At 49.6% G+C, this 19,434-nt stretch overlaps 1 protein-coding gene across 6 annotated transcripts in view; it reads left to right on the plus strand.

Moving 5' to 3' along the window:
* The window catches only part of DHX30 (DExH-box helicase 30), a 52,570-nt gene that overhangs the window by 23,747 nt on the left and 9,389 nt on the right, over positions 1 to 19,434 (plus strand). For 4 of the 6 annotated variants that reach the window (XM_030936529.1, XM_030936519.1, XM_030936526.1 and 1 more), the window contains 2 exons: positions 4,961 to 5,091; positions 7,292 to 7,402. In XM_030936529.1, coding sequence (XP_030792389.1) covers positions 4,961 to 5,091; positions 7,292 to 7,402 — 242 coding nt within the window. Of the gene's footprint in view, positions 1 to 2,525; positions 2,878 to 4,960; positions 5,092 to 7,291; positions 7,403 to 15,401; positions 15,547 to 19,434 lie in introns of those variants that run through there. The other 2 variants (XM_010374741.2, XM_030936536.1) reach the window with 2 other exon arrangements.

The following is a 19,434-nucleotide window of genomic DNA, read 5'->3' on the forward strand; positions in this document are numbered from 1 at the left end:
TTGTCACCCAGGCTGGAGTGCAGCGGCACAATTTCAGCTGATTGCAACCTCCGCCTCCCAGGTTCAAGCAATTCTCCTGCCTCAGCCTCCTGAGTAGCTGGGATTACAGGTGCCCAACACCACACCTGGCTAAGTTTTGTATTTTTAGTAGAGATGGGGTTTTATCATGTTGGCCAGGCTGGTCTTGAACTCCTGACCTCAGATGATCTGCCTGCCTCCGCCTCCCAAAGTGCTAGGATTACAGGTGTGAGCCACTGCACCTGGCCAGCCGGCCAGCAATTCTAAGAGTGCAGTGCCAGACCAGCAGCTTCAGCATCACCTGGGAACTTGTTAAAAATGCAGATTCGGCCGGGTGTGGTGACCCACGCCTATAATCCCAGCACTTTGGGAGGCCGAGGCAGGCGATCACCTGAGGTCAGGAGTTTGAGATCAGCCTGATCAACATGGAGAAACCCCGTCTCTACTGAAAATGCAAAATTAGCCAGGCACGGTGGCACATGCCTGTAATCCCAGTGACTTGGGAGGCTGAGGCAGGAGAATCGCTTGAACCTGGGAGGTGGAGGTTGCAGTGAGCTGAGATTGCGCCATTGCATTCCACCCTGGCAATAAGAGGAAGACTATGTTAAAAAAAAAAAAAAAATACAGATTCTTGGCCCATCGCTGTGACTCATGCTTGTAATCCCAGCACTTTGGGAGGTCTAGGCCGGCAGATCATTTGAGACCAGGAGTTTGAGACCAGGAGTTTGAGACCAGTGTGGCCAACATAGTGAAACCCCGTCTCTACTAAAACTACAGAAATTAGCTAGGTGTGGTGGTGGTGCCTGTAATCCCAGCTACTTGGGAGGCTGAGGCAGGAGAATTGCTTGAACCCAGGAGGCAGAGGTTGCAGTGGCAAAAATTGCGCCATTGCACTCCAACTTGGGCAACAAGAGTGAGACTCCATCTCACCAGGAAAAAAAAAAGCAGATTCCTGGGCCCCACTCCAGACCTAATGAATAAGAAACTGAGGGTGGCTCCCTGCAGCCTGTTTTAACAAGCTCTCCCAGAGCTCATCGGACTCAGACTTGGACTCGTAAAACAAACACATCCCTCCCTACCAGCTTACCTCCAGCTACACTGCCAGCCTCTGTCCAGGGCCCCCTGTAAGGGACAGAGACCTTGAGGCCCTGGCTCTGCACTGTCATTACCCACAACACGCAGATTCAGTTTGATTCACAGTTGACCCAAAGCCTTGCTCTTCACGGCCATAGGCAGAAGAGGAATGAATCTGGCTAAGATCCAGGCAGAATATTTTGGGAATGAAATCCTGTTTGGCTTTCTAGCAAGTGAGGAATAGTACTTTTTTTTTTTTTTTTGAGATGGAGTCTCGCTCTATCGCCTAGGCTGGAGTGCAGTGGCGTGATCACTGCAAGCTCCACCTCCCGGGTTCACACCATTCTCCTGCCTCAGCCTCCTGAGTAGCTGGGACTACAGACGCCCGCCACCATGCCTGGCTAATTTTTTTGTATTTTTAATAGAGATGGGGTTTCATCGTGTTAGCCAGGATGGTCTCAATCTCCTGACCTTGTGATCCTCCTACCTCGGCCTCCCAAAGTGCTGGGATTACAGGTGTGAGCCACCGTGTTTGGCCTTTTTTTTTTTTTTTTTGAGACAGAGTTTCACTTTTGTTGCCCAGGCTGGAGTGCAGTGGCATGCTCTTGGCTCACTACAACCTCCACCTTCCGGGTTCAAGCGATTCTTCTGCCTCAGCCTCCCGAGTAGCCTGGACTACAGGCATGCGCCACTATGCCCAGCTAATTTTGTATTTTTAGTAGAGATGGGGTTTCACCATGTTGGTCAGGCTGGTATCGATCTCCTGATCTCATGATCTGCCCGCCTCGGTCTCCCAAAGTGCTGGGATTACAGGCGTGAGCCACTGCGCCTGGTGAGGAACAGTACTTTGACTGCTGGACTTTACGCTGGACCAACTCAATTCTTGGTCTAAAGTTGGGTATTTTCGCCTTCCCCTCCAGCCCTGGGGATTAAATCTGTTTCTGCTTATGTTGAAGAGGTCTTCCTTGGCCTGGTTCCAGATCTTCTTTTTCATTTTTTAAACTTTTAATAGAGTTGGGGTTTCACTATGCTGCCCAGGCTGGTCTCAAAATCCTGGGCTCAAGGGATCCACCCGCCTCAACCTCCCAAAGTGTTGGGATTACAGGCGTGAGCCACCACACCCGGCCCTGGCTCCAGATCTTTACCAGGTTTACTTTGTAAGCCACTAAATAAGATGGGGCTGCCAATTTGCCAGAGGCACGTGAGCGGTAGTTAGGAACAATTGCTAGGACCTAGAGGGAACTAACTTTGAAACTTCCTTAGATGACATTGAGCTAAGGATTAGCATTATTTTCCCCCCAAAAGCCCCATTCCATCTTCCTGCCTCCCATCCAGCTGACAGCTGGTTTGGATTTGCTGGAGAGTGAGCTTGGCAGGGTCCTAGCCCTGGGCCGCGCCGAGCCGCCTACTGAAGGCCCAGGGCTGTGGTGAGCGAGGGCGGGCTGCCGATGCCCTCGCCTAGGCTCGGGCCTCGGGTCCGCCCGTCCCGCAGGGGGCGCGCGGCGCTCGGACCGGCTGCTCCCGTTCTCTTCGCCCGGTCCCTGCCGCGCACAGGCCGCAGGGTCGGCGGGAGCACGATGGCGGCCGCCAGGAGACTCATGGCGCTGGCCGCCGGCATCTCTCCGCGCCTGCGGCCGCTGGGTCCCCGCGCTGCTGGGCGACAGGGTCGCTCGCGCGGCTTCTCATCAGGCTGCGCCCACCCCGACCGCACCAAGGAGGCCGCCGAGGCCGAGTCAGGGATGGCCCCCGGCGGGCCTGGGGAAGGCGACGGAAGCATGGTGAACGGTGAGGGCATCGGCGGGGGCGGGCGGTCCGCAGCGCCCTTGACTCCTGGGATGGCAGAGCTAGGGACGCGGGCCGAAATCGGGCCTGGCGGCCGGGGGTCCTCTCTTCCATAGTGGCCAAGTTCGCCATCCGTCGGCGCGCAGCGGCCCTGCTGTTTGTAAAGCTTAGCGTGGCACAGGCCCGAACGGACCCTTAGAGTGCCTGTTCCCAGCAAGAATAGGTGAGAGATGCGAGACCTCGAGGGAGTGGGGAAAACGAGTAAAGTCCAACTCCTGCCGGGATGAGTGGCCAAGGGCTAGAGCTTCTAGGGACAAGCATGCCCTCACCAGTGTGAGAAATAGCCCCAAATAACTCCTGGGACATCAGGATCTCAGAGACAGAATGACTGCTCTGGTGGATTCCAGCTTTGTGCCTCCCAAATAGTGCAGGGAATAAAACTGTTGAAAGCATCAAGGGTGGGTAGAGAGTGCCAGCTTTCACCAACCTTACAGAGCTGAAGTGGGCGTGGGGGGGTGGGGGTCTCAGTGCAGCTCTCTTGTTAAACCAGTGGGTGTAGTGGGCTACTCAAAGTTGGGTCCCTCTGTGACCAACCCCCCATCCCCCCTCCGCCCAAATCCACTTAGATGTGGTTTCTTAACTGCTTGACTCTTAGTTGCTTTACAAGTTACGGCTTAGAGGGAGACAGGATCAGGTGTCCTCCATCCTGGCCACTTGACACAGGAGTCTGTCCCAAGGAAACAGTCTCAAACCAGGCAGCAGAGTTACATCAGAATACTTGGAGGCACTTTTTCAAAATATAGAGCCGCCTCCAACATCGCTCCCATTCTCAGGTGCCCTGTGGGGAGCTGGTTGTCCATGCGGTGAAAAAGCTCCCCAGGTGATCAGTATACACACAGGTGCACATGTGTATATCTACATCTCCTTTTGGAGCTGCCAGAGGCTACAGTGGAAAATGATATGGTCCCCCCATATTCCTAGCAGACCTCTTTATGACCTGGTTAAGCCTTGTGTCTGGTACAAGCTTACTCTAGGTGGATAATCTCTTCCCTTTCTGCTCTGGGATTAATCCAAAAAACAAGTGAAAAGAAGCGAGGTACCTCTCATGGTATCTGATGCATCAGTTTTCCCCTTGACTCCAGAGAACTTGGGGGAGGAATAGTTCATGCCTGCTCAGATATAGAGGTTTTCTTTTTTCTTTTTTTGAGATGGAGTTTCACTCTTGTTGCCCAGGCTGGAGTGCAGTGGCGTGATCTTGCCTCACCGCAACCTCTGCCTCCCGGGTTCAAGCGATTCTCTTGCTTCAGCCTCCCAAGAGTAGCTGGGACTACAGGCGCCTGCCACCAGGCCTGGCTAATTTTTTTGTATTTTTAGTAGAGACAAGGTTTCACTATGTTGCCAGGCTGCTGGTCTCAAACTCCCGACCTGGTGATCCGTGTGCCTTGGCCTCCCAAAGTGCTGGGATTACAGGTGTGAGCCACTGCGCCCAGCCAGATGTAGAGGTCTTTAATCAGTCTCCACACATAGTTTGGTTCTGTGGGAGCTTTTTGCAGTGTGCTTAGTTACGGTTGAGAGCTGGGGCCCGGTATTCAGCATCTGGATCTCATCACTTGAGACACATGGGGCCAGGTCTCTCTTGTGCGTGTCTTATTTTTGGAAGAGCCTTGCATTGTCTTGATCTCCAGTTTGTGTGTGTGGTGGATTTTTGTTTTTGTATTTTTTGCTTGCTTGTTTGTTTAGTGTCTTCTTTCAGACATCAGACTAGGGGGGTTTATTGACCAAGCAGGCTTTTGTAGGTGATGTATGAAATAGGAGGTTGGGCGGGTAGAGGATGCTGGTAGCTTCCCTTCTGTGGTGTGTGGGTCATTGGCCCTTCTTCAGGAGATGGTTATTCAAGTGGGTCTGGCCCCACTCTTCCCTGTAAACCCTGAAGTCATTCCTCTTTTCTTTTCCAAGATGCTCCTGGGTGGTTTGGGGTCATGAGACAACATCCTCAGAATCCAGCCCAGGGTTGCCCTGATACACACCCCATGGAGTTTTTAAAAGAAAAAGAACAACTGTAATGCTTTTGTTCTTATTTTCTTAGCTTCTAGGGACCTATTAAAAGAATTCCCACAGCCCAAAAATCTTCTCAACAGTGTGATTGGAAGAGCCCTCGGCATCTCACATGCAAAAGACAAACTAGTCTACGTGCACACAAATGGACCGAAGAAAAAGGTAACTGCTGGTGGCAAGGAAAAACATTGGTATGACTCAGGAGGCTGTTTGTCCTTTCTCTCTTAGATTTCCTTGTCAAGGAGGCCATAGAATGGGTTTCTTGAATTAAAATGGTTAGCAGAGACTCAGAGCAAAGCTAGGTTTGAAGAAGAGCCAGAATATGCATGCCTGGTTTAGTGAAGGGGAACACAGGCAAATGAGGTGCCATCTTATCTAAGACGGCCCCACACGGATCCTTGGTTTTTGTTCCCCATTGACTAAGGACTGCAGAGGGTTAGAGTTAATGATGAGAATTCTTGCCCTTAGAGTCTTATAGATTCTGGAACCATAGAAGCATGCCGGCAACCCATTCTGGATGATTTTTTAACATTTACTTATTTTTGTAGAGACAGAGTAAGAGTCTCTCTGTTAGCCAGGCTGGAGTGCAGTGGCACAATCATAACACACAGTAACCTCAAACTCCTGGGATCAAGTGATCCTCCCGCCTCAGCCTCCAAAGTAGCTGGGACTAAAGACAGGTGCCACCACACTCGACTAATTTTTTTTTTTTTTTTTTTTTTTTTTTTGAGGCGGAGTCTTGCTCTGTCGCCCGGACTGGAGTGCAGTGGCCAGATCTCAGCTCACTGCAAGCTCCGCCTCCCGGGTTTACGCCATTCTCCTGCCTCAGCCTCCCGAGTAGCTGGGACTACAGGCGCCCGCCACCTCGCCCGGCTAGTTTTTGTATTTTTAGTAGAGACGGGGTTTCACCGTGTTAGCCAGGATGGTCTCGATCTCCTGACCTCGTGATCCGCCCGTCTTGGCCTCCCAAAGTCCTGGGATTACAGGCTTGAGCCACCGCGCCCGGCCACTCGACTAATTTTTTGTATTTTTTGTAGAGACGGGTTCTTGTTATGTTGCTCAGGGTGGTCTCAAACCCCTTGGTTCAAGGGATCCTCCCTCCTCAGCCTCCCAAAATGCTGAGAGCCACCACTGCTCTCAGCCTGGATGATTTTTAAAGATAAAGATGGGGCCTGGTTGTGGTGGTTCATGCCTGTAATCCCAGCACTTTAGGAGGCAGAGTAGGGAGGATCCTTTGAGCCCAGGGGTTTGGGACCAGCCTGGGCAGCATAGACCCCATTTCTACAAAAAATGAAAAAGTTACCCAGACATTGTGGTGCAGGTCTGTAGTCCCAGCTACTAGGGAAGCTGAGATGAGAGGATTGCGTGAGCACAGGAGGTTGAGGCTGCAGTGAGCTGTGATTGCACCACTGCACTCCAGCCTGGGCAACAGAGTGAAATCCTGTCCCCCACAAAAAAACAAAAAGATGAGGCCAGGCGCGGTGGCTCACGCCTGTAATCCCAGCACTTTGGGAGGCCAAAGTGGGTGGATCATGAGGTTAGGAGATCGAGACCATCCTGGCTAACATGGTGAAACCCCATCTCTACTAAAAGTACAAAAAAGTAGCTGGGCGTGGTGGCGGGTACCCGTAGTCCCAGCTACTTAGGAGGCTGAGGCAGGAGAATGGCGTGAACCCGGGAGGCGGAGCTTGCAGTGAGCTGATATTGTGCTACTGCACTCCAGCCTGGGTGACAGTGCAAGACTCCGTCTCAAAAAAAAAAAAAAAAAAAAAAGGTGGCCGGGCGCGGTGGCTCAAGCCTGTAGTCCCAGCACTTTGGGAGGCTGAGACGGGCGGATCACGAGGTCAGGAGATCGAGACCATCCTGGCTAACACGGTGAAACCCCGTCTCTACTAAAAATACAAAAACTAGCCGGGCGAGGTGGCGGGCGCCTGTAGTCCCAGCTACTTGGGAGGCTGAGGCAGGAGAATGGCGTAAACCCGGGAGGCGGAGCTTGTAGTGAGCTGAGATCTGGCCACTGCACTCCAGCCCGGGCGACAGAGCGAGACTCCGCCTGAAAAAAAAAAAAAAAAAAAAAAAATGAAGATGATTCCAGCTTGGCCTCTAGCTAGAACATGGCACCTCGAAGAAACAAAACAACTTGGGGTAGAACAAATGGTTTCACAGTGAGACAGTTAAGAGTCTTATAAGGAGTTAATGATGGGATTGGAGTTCTGTCCTCTGTTCTCAACTCTGAACCTAGCACATTGCTGCTGTGCGGTCTGCTGCTGTGAGGTCCACCACTGTTTATTCTCCATGTAATTTGCAACAACTTTGTAGTCTGGAGTAGCAAGAGTTCTGATTTCTCTCTTCTCTTTCTCAGAAAGTCACACTGCACATAAAGTGGCCCAAGAGCGTGGAGGTAGAAGGCTATGGCAGCAAGAAGATCGATGCTGAGCGGCAGGCTGCAGCTGCGGCCTGCCAGCTGTTCAAGGTGACCCTCCCTCAGTGAAAGCCATGCAGACCTTCCTCCTGGGAAACTCCTTGCCCTTTGTTCTTATTAGTAGAGGTTGGCCCAGTGTTCTACCACTCTCCTGTCCTGATCCTTTCCCACTTCCTGATTCCTTTCTTACTGGTCAACCAATGACATATATATATATATATATATTTATCTATTTATTTTCTGTATTTTGGGTTTTTTTTTTTTTTTTTTCTTTCGAGTCAGAGTTTTACTCTGTTGCCCAGGCTGGAGTGCAGTGATGTGACCTTGGCTCACTGCAACCTCCACCTCCTAGTTTCAAGTGATTCTCATGCCTCAGCCTCCCAAGTAGCTGGGATTACAGGCACCCGCCACCACTCCTGGCTAATACTTGTATTTTTAGTAGAGAGGTGGTTTCACCCTGTTGGCCAGGCTGGTCTTTTTTTTTTTTTGAGACGGAGTCTCGCTCTGTCGCCCAGGCTGGAGTGCAGTGGCTGGATCTCAGCTCACTGCAAGCTCCGCCTCCCGGGTTTATGCCATTCTCCTGCCTCAGCCTCCTGAGTAGCTGGAACTACAGGCGTCCGCCACCTCGCCTGGCTAGTTTTTTGTATTTTTTAGTAGAGACGGGGTTTCACCGTGTTAGCCAGGATGGTCTCGATCTCCTGACCTCGTGATCTGCCCGTCTCGGCCTCCCAAAGTGCTGGGATTATAGGCTTGAGCCACCGCGCCTGGCCAGCCAGGCTGGTCTTGAACTCCTGACCTCAACTGATCTACCTGCCTCGGCCTCTCAAAGTGTTGGGATTACAGGCATGAGCTCGTAATCTATTTTCTGTGGTTTTAAAAACTACAGAGAGGAACTGCTTATGAAAAACTTCCAGTATACAGCATGATGGATATATTTCCGTGTTGGTTTCTGTTTTTCTTTTCTCATCATTCCATGTAGGTTTTTCTCTATAGCAATGTAGTCCTGTCTTACTTTATTTTTATTTTTTAGTTTAAAAAATTTTTTTTGAGATGGAGTCTTGCTCTGTTGCCCGGGCTGGAGTGCAGTGGCACGATCTCAGCTCACTGCAAGCTCCTCCTCCTGGGTTCATGCCATTCTCCTGCCTCAGCCTCCCGAGTAGCTGGGACTACAGGCGCCCGCCACCACGCCCGGCTAATTTTCGTATTTTTAGTAGAGACAGGGTTTCACTGTGTTAGCCAGGATGGTCTCAATCTCCTGACCTTGTGATCCACCTGCCTCGGCCTCCCAAAGTGCTGGGATTACAGGCACTTTTTTCATTTTTAGTAGAGACAAGGTCTCACTATGTTGCTCAGGCTGGTCTCTAACTCCTGGCCTCGAACAATCCTCCTGCCTCCACCTCCCAAAGTACTGGGTTTACAGACATGCGGCTCCGTGCCTGGCTCTCATTTTTTTTTGAGACAGAGTCTTGCTCTGTTGCCCAGACTGGAGTGCAGTGACATGATCATGGCTGACTGCAACCTCGACCTCCCAGGCTCAAGCCATCCTCCCACCTCAGCCTCCCCAGTAGCTGGGACTGCAGGCCTGCACCACCAGGCGTGGCTAATGTTTTTGTATTTTTTGTAGAGATGGGGTTTTTCCATGTTGTCCAGGCTGGTCTCAAACTCCTGGTCTCAAGCCATCCTCCCACCTCAGCCTCGCAAAGTGCTGGGATTGCAGGTGTGAACCACTGCGCCTGGCCAGGTTCCTAAGTCTTCGTCTCTGCTCCGACAAGAGAAAGCCACAGGATGCATATTCCCTCAGCTTCTCTTCTTCTCATGGTCTCCAGGCATTTACTGTTCCTTTCTCTTTCCTGCATTTGAACAGGAAGGTCCCTGTTGCTATTCTGGGCCCCCATAATACCCATCTCTTTTCTCTGTTCTGGTAGTAGTCCATTGCTATAAAGGAATATATGAGACTGGGTAATGTATTAAAAAAAAAAAAAAGAGGTTTATTTGTCTCACAGTTCCACAGACTGTACAAGAAGCCTGGTGCCAGCATCTGCTTGGCTTCTGGTGAGGCCTCAGGAAGTCATAGTGGAAGGGAAGGGGAGCTGGTGTGTCCCACAGCAAGAGATAAGCTAGAGTCACTGAAACAACTAGCTCCTGTGTGAACTAACAGGGCAAGAACTCATTCATTACTGTGGGGAGAGCATCAAGCCATTTATGAAGGATCTGCCCCCATGACCCAAACACCTCCCACCAGGCCCACCTTTGTCATTGGGGATCACATTTTGGCATGAGATGAGGCAGATACCCAAACTGCAACAGTCCCCTTTCTCTGTATCTCTTCTGCATCTCCTCTCTTGCCCTTTTATTTTTCAGATTCTTCCTCTTCTGGTTCTTTTCTGTAGGCCTCAAAAATACTCAGTGCTCTGATTTTTTTCCCTTGGCTCTGATCCACTGCAAACAACTCTGTGCTTGTATTTTCTCCACTGTTGCTGACTTGGCCATCTTCGTTCATGCCCTCTAGTTACCTATTTTTTTTTTTTTAAATAGAGATGGGGTCTTGCTATATTGCTGAGGCTGGTTTTGAACTCCTGGGTTCAAGCCATCCTCCCACCTCAGCCTCCCAAAGTGCTAGGATGACAGGCATAAGCCACTGTACCCAACCTATGTGTATTTTACTCAATTTAAAAAATAGAAAAAAAAAATGCTTTAGTGGACCACTTCAGGTATTTAGTTTTCTCTCTCTCATGGCCTTTCCTTTTTTTTTTTTTTTAATTCCTCTCTCCCATCGTCTTGGCATTTTCCTTATTGTTGAACCTTGAACTATTCTTAATGAATGGTTATATCTGAAGGGGCTGATAAAATTATCCATTTTATATTAACTTGAGAGCCAGTTAATACCTTTTTTTTTTTTTTTTTAATAAAGATAGGATCTTTCTCTGTTGCCCAGACTGGTCTCTGATTCCTGGGCTGAAGTGATCCTTCTGCCTCGGCCTCCCAAAGTGCTGGGATTACAGGTATATGCTGACTGCCTGGCCTCTGTGTACATCTGTATCCCCTCAGTGCTCTGTAGCCTTGGCACTGCCATGCATTTTGTCCTCAGCCACTGAAAGACCTTTGCTTCTCTTTTCTGTCTAGGTCACTCTCAAGTACCTTTTCCTCTTCCACCCTCTGAAACATCTTGATTGATTGATTGATTGAGATGGGGTCTAGCTATGTTGTCCAGGCAGGTCTTGAACTCCAGAGCTCCTGCCTCAGCTCCCAGGTAGCTGGGATTACAGGCACACACAACCATGCCCAGCTAATTTTCTTTCCTCCCTGAGGAATCTTGTCTCTTATAGGTTCAGCCATTCTCCTGTGTTTAATATCTCGAAAATATCCATCTCCCATAGGGTAGTTCTACCTCAGTGGTTCTCAACCATGGATAATTTTGTTCCTCATGGAACATCTAATTCTTTTTTTTTTTTTTTTCTTTTTGAGACGGGGTCTCACTCTTGTCCAGGCTGGAGTGCAGTGGCGCAGTCTCAGCTCACTGCAGTCTCTGGCTCCTGGTCTCAAGTGATCCTCCCACCTCAGCCTCCCAAGTAGCTGGGACTACAGGTGTGTGCCACCATGCTTAGCTAATGTTTTTATATTTTCAGTAGAGACAGGGTTTTGCCATGTTGGCCAGGCTGGTCTCAAACTCCTAAGCTCAAGCAGTCTGCCTGTCTTGGCCTTCCAAAGTGCTGGGATTACAGGTGTGATCCACTGTGCCTGGCCTCTTTTTTTTTTCCCTGTAGAGATGGTGTCCCACTATGTTGTCCAGGCTGGTCTTGAACTCCTGGGCTCCAGTGATCCTCCCACCTTAGCCTCCCAAAGTGCTAGGATTATAGGTGTGAGTCACGGCTCCTGGCATAGTTATTTTTTTATTGTCTTTAATGTGTACAATACGATGTTTCATACTCGTATACACTTTCATAAACACAGAATGAAATGAATACTATAGTCAAGCAAATTAACATATCCATCACCTCAAATAGTTATCTTTTTTTGTGGTAAGAGCATGTAAGGCTGGGCATGGTTGCTCATGCCTGTAATTCCAGCAATTTGGGAGGCTGACATAGGCGGATCAGTTGAGCCCAGGAGTTTGCGACCAGCCTGGGCAACAGGGCGAAAAGCCTTTTTTGTATTTTACAAAAAATACAAAAATTAGCAGGGCGTGGTGATGTGTGCCTGTAGTCCCAGCTACTTGGGAGGCTGAGGTGGGAGGATTGCTTGAACCTGGGAGGCAGAAGTTGCAGTGAGCCGAGATCATACCACTGAACTCCAGCCTGGGCAGCAAAGCAGGACTCTCTCTCTCAAAAAAGAAAAAAAAAAAAAAAAAAAAAAAGAGCACCTAAAATGTACTCTTGGCCTGGCGCTGTCTCATGCTTGTAATCTCAGCACTTTGGGAGTCCAAGGCGGGCAGATCACGAGGTCAGGAGTTCGAGACCAGCTTGGCCAACATGGTGAAACCCTGTCGCTACTATAAAGACAAAAATTAGCCAGGCGTGGTGGTGCATGCTTGTAGTCCCAGCTACTTGGGAGGCTGAGGCAGGAGAATCTGTTGAACCCAGGAGGCGGAGGTTGCAGTGAGCCGAGATCGTGCCACTGCACTCCAGCCTGGGCAACAAGAGCAAAACTCTGTCTCAAAAAAAAAGAAAAGAAAAAATGTATTCTCTTAGCAAATTTCCATTTTATAGCACAATATTATTAATTATAGTCGTTATGGTGTACCTTAGATCTTTAGACTTACTCTTCTTATATATATGTAACTTTATATTCTTGGACCTACATCTCCCCATTTCTCTTTTCTTCCTGTCCCTGGTAACCACCAGGCCTACTCTGTTTCTGTGTATTCAGCTTATTTTAGATTCCACATGAGAGATCATGTGGTATTTTCTTTTTTTTTTTTTTTTTTTTTTTTTTTTTTTTTTTTTTTTTTGAGACGGAGTCTCGCTCTGTCGCCCAGGCTGGAGTGCAGTGGCCGGATCTCAGCTCACTGCAAGCTCCGCCTCCTGGGTTTACGCCATTCTCCTGCCTCAGCCTCCCGAGTAGCTGGGACTACAGGCGCCCGCCACCTCGCCCGGCTAGTTTTTTATATTTTTTAGTAGAGACGGGGTTTCATCGGGTTAGCCAGGATGGTCTCGATCTCCTGACCTTGTGATCCGCCCGTCTCGGCCTCCCAAAGTGCTGGGATTACAGGCTTGAGCCACCGCGCCCGGCCGATATTTTCATTTTGTTTTGTTTTTGAGACCGAGTCTCAGTCTATTGCCCAGGCTAGAGTACAGTGGCACGATATTGGCTCACAGCAACCTCCGTCTCCTAGGTGCAAGCAATTCTCATGTCTCAGCCTCCCAAGTAGCTGGGACTACAGGCATGTGCCACTACGCCCAGCTAATTTTTGTATTTTTTGTAGAGATAGGGTTTCACCATGGTGGCCAGGCTGGTCTTGAACTCCTGACCTCAAGTGATCTGCCTGCCTTGGCCTCTCGAAGTGCTGGGATTACAGGTGTGAGCCACTGTTCCCGGCCCATGTGGTATTTTCTTTGTGTCTGGCTTACTTAGCATAACTTCTTCCAGGTTTATCCATGTTTTTACTTTTATTTATTTATTTTGAGACAGGGTCTTGCTCTGTGGCCTAGGCTGGAATGCAGTGGTGCGATCATGGCTCACTGCAGACTCCACCTCCCGGGCTCAAGAGATCCTCCCACCTCAACCTCTGGAGTAACTGAGACTGCCGGTGTGCACCACCACACCTGACTATTTTTGTAGAGACGGGGTCTTCCAGTGTTGCCCAGACTGGTCTTGAACTCCTGAGCTCAAGTGATCCACCTGTCTCAGCCTCCCAAAGTGCTGGGATTACAGTTATGAGCTACCGCGCCTGGCCGGATCTCCTCTTCTTTAAAGGGTGAATAATACCCTGTTGTGTAGATGCACCGTTCATCCTTTGATAGGCGCTTAGGTTCTTTCCGTATCTTGACTGTTGTGAATAATGCTGCAGTTAATATGGGAGTGCAGACATCCCTATGAGATGAGGATTTCATTCCCTTTGGGTATATACCCAGAGCAGATATTGCTGGACCATATGGTAGTTTTATTTTTAATTTTTTGAGGAACTTCTTTATTTTTTATTTGTTTTTTTTTAGTTTTTGAGACAGAGTCTTGCTCTGTTGCCCAGGCTAGAATGCAGTAGCGCGATCTTGGCTCACTGCAGCCTCTGCCTCCTGGGTTCAAACAATTCTCCTGCCTCAGTCTCCCGAGTGCCTGCAATTACAGGCATGTGCCATCATGCCTGGCTAATTTTTGTTTTTTTTTTTGAGATGGGGGTTCACTCTTGTTGCCTAGGCTGGAGTGCAGTGGCGCAATTTTGGCTCACTGCAACATCCGCCTCCTGGGTTCAAGCAGTTCTCCTGCCTCAGCCTCCTGAGTAACTGGGATTACAGGCATGTGCCACCATGCCCGGAATTTTGTATTTTTAGTAGAGATGGAGTTTCTCCATGTTGGTCAGGCTGGTCTGGAACTCCCGACCTCAGGTGATCCGCCTGCCTTGGCTTCCCATAGTGCTGGGATTACAGGTGTGAGCCACCGCGCCTGGCCAATTTTTTGTACTTTTAGTAGAGATGGGGTTTTACCATGTTGGCTAGGCTGGTCTCGAACTCCTGACCTCAGGTGGTCCACCTGCCTCAGCCTTCCAAAGTGCTGGGATTACAGGCGTGAGCCACTGCGCCTGGCTCTCTTTTAGGTTTTCTATATATAAGATAGGTCATCTGTAAGCAGGGATAATTTTACTTCTTTCTTTCCAGTTTGGATGCCTTATTTTCTTGTCTGACTGCTCTTTCTAGTACTTTTAGTACTATGTTGAACAAAAGTGCTGAGAGTGGCCAGGGGCCATTTGGCAATGTCTGTAGGGATTTTCGTTGGACACAGGTGGAGGAGTGCTACTGGCAGCTGTAAGATCAAGGCCAGGAATGCTTCTTCCCAGCTTACAGTACATAGGACAGTCCCCTATGGCATAGAATTACCCTGACCAGAATAGCAATTATGCTGAAGTTGAGAAATCCTTCTCTGCCTGGCTGACTGACTGGCTGCATGTTTGAAGGCACTTTAAACTCAGACTTTTGTTTTTTGAGGTGGAGTCTTTCTCTTTCGCCCAGGCTGGAGTGCAATGGTGCAAAGGCATGATCTTGGCTCATTGTAACCTCTGTCTGCCTCCTGGATTCAAGTGATTCTCCTGCCTCAGCCTCCCTCATAGCTGGGATTACAGGTGCCCGCCACCACACCTGGCTGATTTTTGTATTTCTAGTAGAGATGGGGTTTCACCATGTTGGCCAGACTGGTCTCAAACTCCTGACCTTAGGTGATCCGCCTGCCTCTACCTCTTCCTCCCAAAGTGTTGGGATTACAGGCATGAGCTACTGTGCCCGGCCATCCCAGCCTGTCTGAAGCAGGTCATTATCACATTTTTCTCCATCTCTTTTTCTCTTCCCCATCTATGTGTATAGTTTTGTTTTGTTTTGTTTTGTTTTGTTTTGAGACATAGTCTCGCTCTGTCGCCTAGGCTGGAGTTCAGTGGTGCAATCTCGGCTCACTGCAACCTCCGCCTCCTGGGTTCAAGTGATTCTCCAGCCTCAGCTTCCCGAGTAGCTGGGACTACAGGCGCACAGCGCCACGCCTGGCTGATTTTTGTATTTTTAGTAGAGACAGGGTTTCACCATATTGGCCAAACTGGTCTTGAACTCCTGACCTTGTGATCCACCTGCCTCTGCCTCCCAAAGTGCTCGGATTACAAGTGTGAGCCACCGCACCCAGACTAGTTGTTTTCGTTTTTTTGATCATAGTGTCCCTAAATGGGTGTGAGATGAGATCTCGTTGTGGTTATAGTAGTTGTTTTTTATTCTAGAACTCAGCCTTTTATTCTCTAATAGCTGTACTCCCAGTTCTTCAGTGTTTCCCTTTCCCCCCAAACCAGATGTCTTTTTCCGCATTGCCCGCAGGCTTGGTGAGACGTGCTGGCAGCGCAAAGGGGACTGAGTCAGCAGCCACAGCCGAGAAGAAGGTGTCCACGGGAGGACATAAATGCATCCCAGCCTCCTAAATAGAAGAGGCTTATTCTTGAAGAATGGTCCTTGCCAGGGCTGAGGGCTGGAGCAAGGCACTCCAGACACAGGCCACTGTGGCTTAGAGCCCGGGTGAATATGCGTGGCTGTGGGGAATGAGAATGAATGTGGGTCTGCCTGCCGGGTCATGGGGTAGATGGGCAGGGAGGAGCTAGAACTCCAGGGCCTTCGCTGTTGCAGGGGCAGAATGATTTGATCCTGTGGCTGCTGGGGCTTCTGACTAGTGGTAATTGATGGAATGACACAGTCAGATTTGCCTTTAGGAAAAGTCACTGACAGCAGTAGTTTTTGGCAAGACCAGAGACAGGGATACTGGATGGAAGAGAACACCAGCAGCAGCAGTGGAGGCGGTTTCTTCAAGGGTATTAGAGGGCTGGGCGTGAGGGCTCACGCCTGTAGTCCTAGCACTTTGGAAGGCCGAGGCGGGTGGATCACAAGGTCAGGAGCTCGAGACCAGCCTGGCCAACATGGTGAAACCCCATCTCTCCTAAAAATACAAAAATTAGCCGGGCATGTTGGCGCGCGCCTGTAATCCCAGCTACTCAGGAAGCTGAGGCAGAAGAATCACTTGAACTCGGGAGGCAGAGGTTGCAGTGAGCCGAGATAATGCCATTGCACTCCAGCCTGGGTGACAGAGCAAGACTCTGTCTCAGAAAAGGAGGAACAACAACAAAAAGGTATTAGAGAAGTTGCATGGATAGTGCCTGGACAGTTGAGGAGGCGGGAGGAAGAACAGGTTGGTGGAGCAGCATGTGCCAGTGAGGGGAGCTGTGGACGAGCAGTGGGTTGGCGCCTAGGTTATGGTGAGAACAGTGGCAAGTGGATGTTGGTACAGCTCAGGACCGGTGCGGGAGCATGGCCAGGACCAGCAGTGAGCCTGTGGGGACGAGATCCTCTCGTCTAGCGAAAGAGTGGTTGCAAAGGCAGGGGGAGAACGGTGCTGTCCTGCTGGGGAAGCCAGGCCAGGGAGGGATGCTTATATTGCTGCTCTGTGGAACCAGAGGCATTCTTGTCAGAAGCGAGGCGGTGACGCAAAAGTGTGGCAGCTGAGCCCTGGATCGGGTCCTGCCCCAAGGGTTCGCGGGTGTGTGTGTGGCATGCCTTGGCCCCATCTTCTGTCCCCGAATCCTGCTGTTGTCATGCATCTATTCTTAATAGACGAACATTAGAATTGGTTTGTCAAATGCTTAATAAGAAGCCTCTGCAGACTTTGATTGAAATTGTGTTCAGTTTATGGATTAATTTAAGAGGTTTTTGTCTCCTCACACATAAAAGTTCTATCATCCAGGAACGTATATCTCCCTGGATTTACATCCTTTTACCAAGTTGTATGGTTAGTCCTTACCTTTCTGACCCACCGTAGTTCATCTTAGGTAGGTGATGGTTTTTGTTACTGTTGTGAATATAATTTTTAAAATTAAATTTAATTATCTCAAAAACCCAAGAAGAAAGTTTTAGGAAGGCAGGCCGTGGTCACTCTCCAGCTTGTCATGAGTCGGGTGGGACTGAAAGCTCATCGTAGAGAGGTTCCTGGCCCGTGACTCCTGCCATCTGCTGTCACATGGACCTGACATTCACCTGACAAGCTGTGTTTTTGCTGTCCCTCAGACTTTGTCGCCTTTACCACTCCCAGTGGCAGCTCCTGCAACCTATGCTTTCTTCGCATTTGCTCCTGTTCTCTCAGCTGCTCACTCATCTCACTCATGTCTTTGTTCCTTAGACCCTGGCCGTCTGCATTTCTCTTCTGCCACTTAAATTCGTTTTTTCTTTTTTTTTTGGAGATAAGGTCTTGCTCTGTCACCCAGGCTGGAGTTCAGTAGTGTGATCATGACTCACTGCAGCCTCGGTCTGTAGGGCTCAAGTGATCCTCTTGCCTCAGTCTCCTGAGTTGCTGGGACTGTAGGCACATACCACCATCCCTGGCTAACTGCCTCTTATATTCTGAACTGCTTGAGGGCAAGGACCATGTCTTGTCTCTCCTGCTGATGCTCAGGTGGCCAACATGTTGCTGTGTACATGCTAGAGACTTAGGCAATGTTTAATTTATATTTTCTGTAGAAAAGTATGAAGCTGTAACACATTTAAAACCCTATTTTTGTATAAATAGCTTTAACATTTCAAGTTTATTTCTCTAGAATGTATTCCTAACATAGGATTCTTATATTCTCTCTCTTTTTTTTTTGAGTTGGAGTTTTGCCGGAGGTTCGCTCTTGTTGCCCGGGCTGGAGTGCAGTGGTGCGATCTTGGCTCACCACAACCTCTGCCTCCTGGGTTCAAGTGATTCTCCTGCCTCAGCCTCCCGAGTAGCTGGGATTACAGGCATGTACCACCACGCCTGGCTAATTTTGTATTTTTAGTAGAGACGGGGTTTCTCCATATTGGTCAGGCTGGTCTCAAATTCCCGACCTCAGGTGATCCGCCTGCCTCGGCCTCCCAAAGTGCTGGGATTATAGGCGTTAGCCACCATGCCCAGTCTTCAGGATTCTTATAAGAATATATATAACTTCTTATAACAGAAGTTATATCTGTTTCATGGTGTGGGCTACACAGGTTTTTTTTTTTTTTTTTTTTTTTTCTTTTGTGGAGTTACTCTCTATTGCTCAGGTTGGAGTACAGCATCACCATCTCTGCTCACTGCAACCACTACCTCCCGGCTTCAAGCGATTCTCCTGTCTCAGCCCCCCGAGTAGCTGGGATTACAGGTGCCCACCACCACGCCCAGCTAATTTTTGTATTTTTAGTAGAGATGGGGTTTCGCCATGTGGGCCAGACTGGTCTCAAACTCCTGACCTCATGTGATCCTCCTGCCTGGGCCTCCCAAAGTGCTGGGATTACAGGTGTGAGCCACTGTGCCCGTCCGGCTACGTATTTTTTTTTTTTTTCTTTTTTTTTGAGACAGAGTCTCGCTCTGTCGCCTAGGCTGGAGTGCTGTGGTGCGATCTCGGCTTACTGCAAGCTCCACCTCCCGGGTTTACGCCATTCTCCTGTCTCAGCTGCCCGAGTAGCTGGGACTACAGGCACCCGCCACCACGCCTGGCTAAATTTTTTGTATTTTTAGTGGAGACGGGGTTTCACCATATTAGCCAGGATGGTCTCGATTTCCTGACCTCATGATCCACCCGTCTCGGCCTCTCAAAGTGCTAGGATTACAGGTGTGAGCCACCGCGCTCGGCCCTATGTACTTCTAAATTGCTGTATTTACTGAAGCTTCCTAGATCACTATGTGAATTTATCTTCTTGGGCTCAGTGTGGTGGCTCATGCCTGTAATCCTAGCACTTTGGGAGGCCAAAGTGGGCGGATCACTTTGGTCCAGGAGTTCAGGACCATCCTGGGCAACATGGTGAAGCCCTGTCGCTACAAAAATTCTCTGGGCTTGGTGGTGCATACCTTTAGTCTCAGTTACTTTGGAGGCTGAGGTGGGAGGGTCACCTGAGCCTAGGAGGCAGAGGTTGTAGTGAGCCGTGATTGTGCCACTGCACTCCAGCCTGGGTGACAGAGCGAGACCCTGTGTCAGAAACACAAAAAACAAACAGTATCTTCTGCTCTCCCATTGCCACGTGGGGTTATTTGTTTGTATCAAAGCTAGGCATCTTTCAGTGTTCCATACCCAGTTCTGGACTAGGGGCTGAAGTGAGTAAACAGATAAAAAACTATGGCTCTGGCCGGGCGTGGTGGCTCAAGCCTGTAATCCCAGCACTTTGGGAGGCCGAGACGGGCGGATCACGAGGTCAGGAGATCGAGACCATCCTGGCTAACACAGTGAAACCCCGTCTCTACTAAAAAATAAAAAAAACTAGCCGGGCGAGGTGGTGGGTGCCTGTAGTCCCAGCTACTCGGGAGGCTGAGGCAGGAGAATGGCGTAAACCCGGGAGGCGGACCTTGCAGTGAGCTGAGATCCGGCCACTGCACTCCAGCCTGGGCGACAGAGCGAGACTCCATCTCAAAACAAAACAAAACAA

Source organism: Rhinopithecus roxellana, chromosome 1 (genome assembly GCF_007565055.1).
Source record: "Rhinopithecus roxellana isolate Shanxi Qingling chromosome 1, ASM756505v1, whole genome shotgun sequence".
Lineage (NCBI taxonomy): Eukaryota > Metazoa > Chordata > Mammalia > Primates > Cercopithecidae > Rhinopithecus > Rhinopithecus roxellana.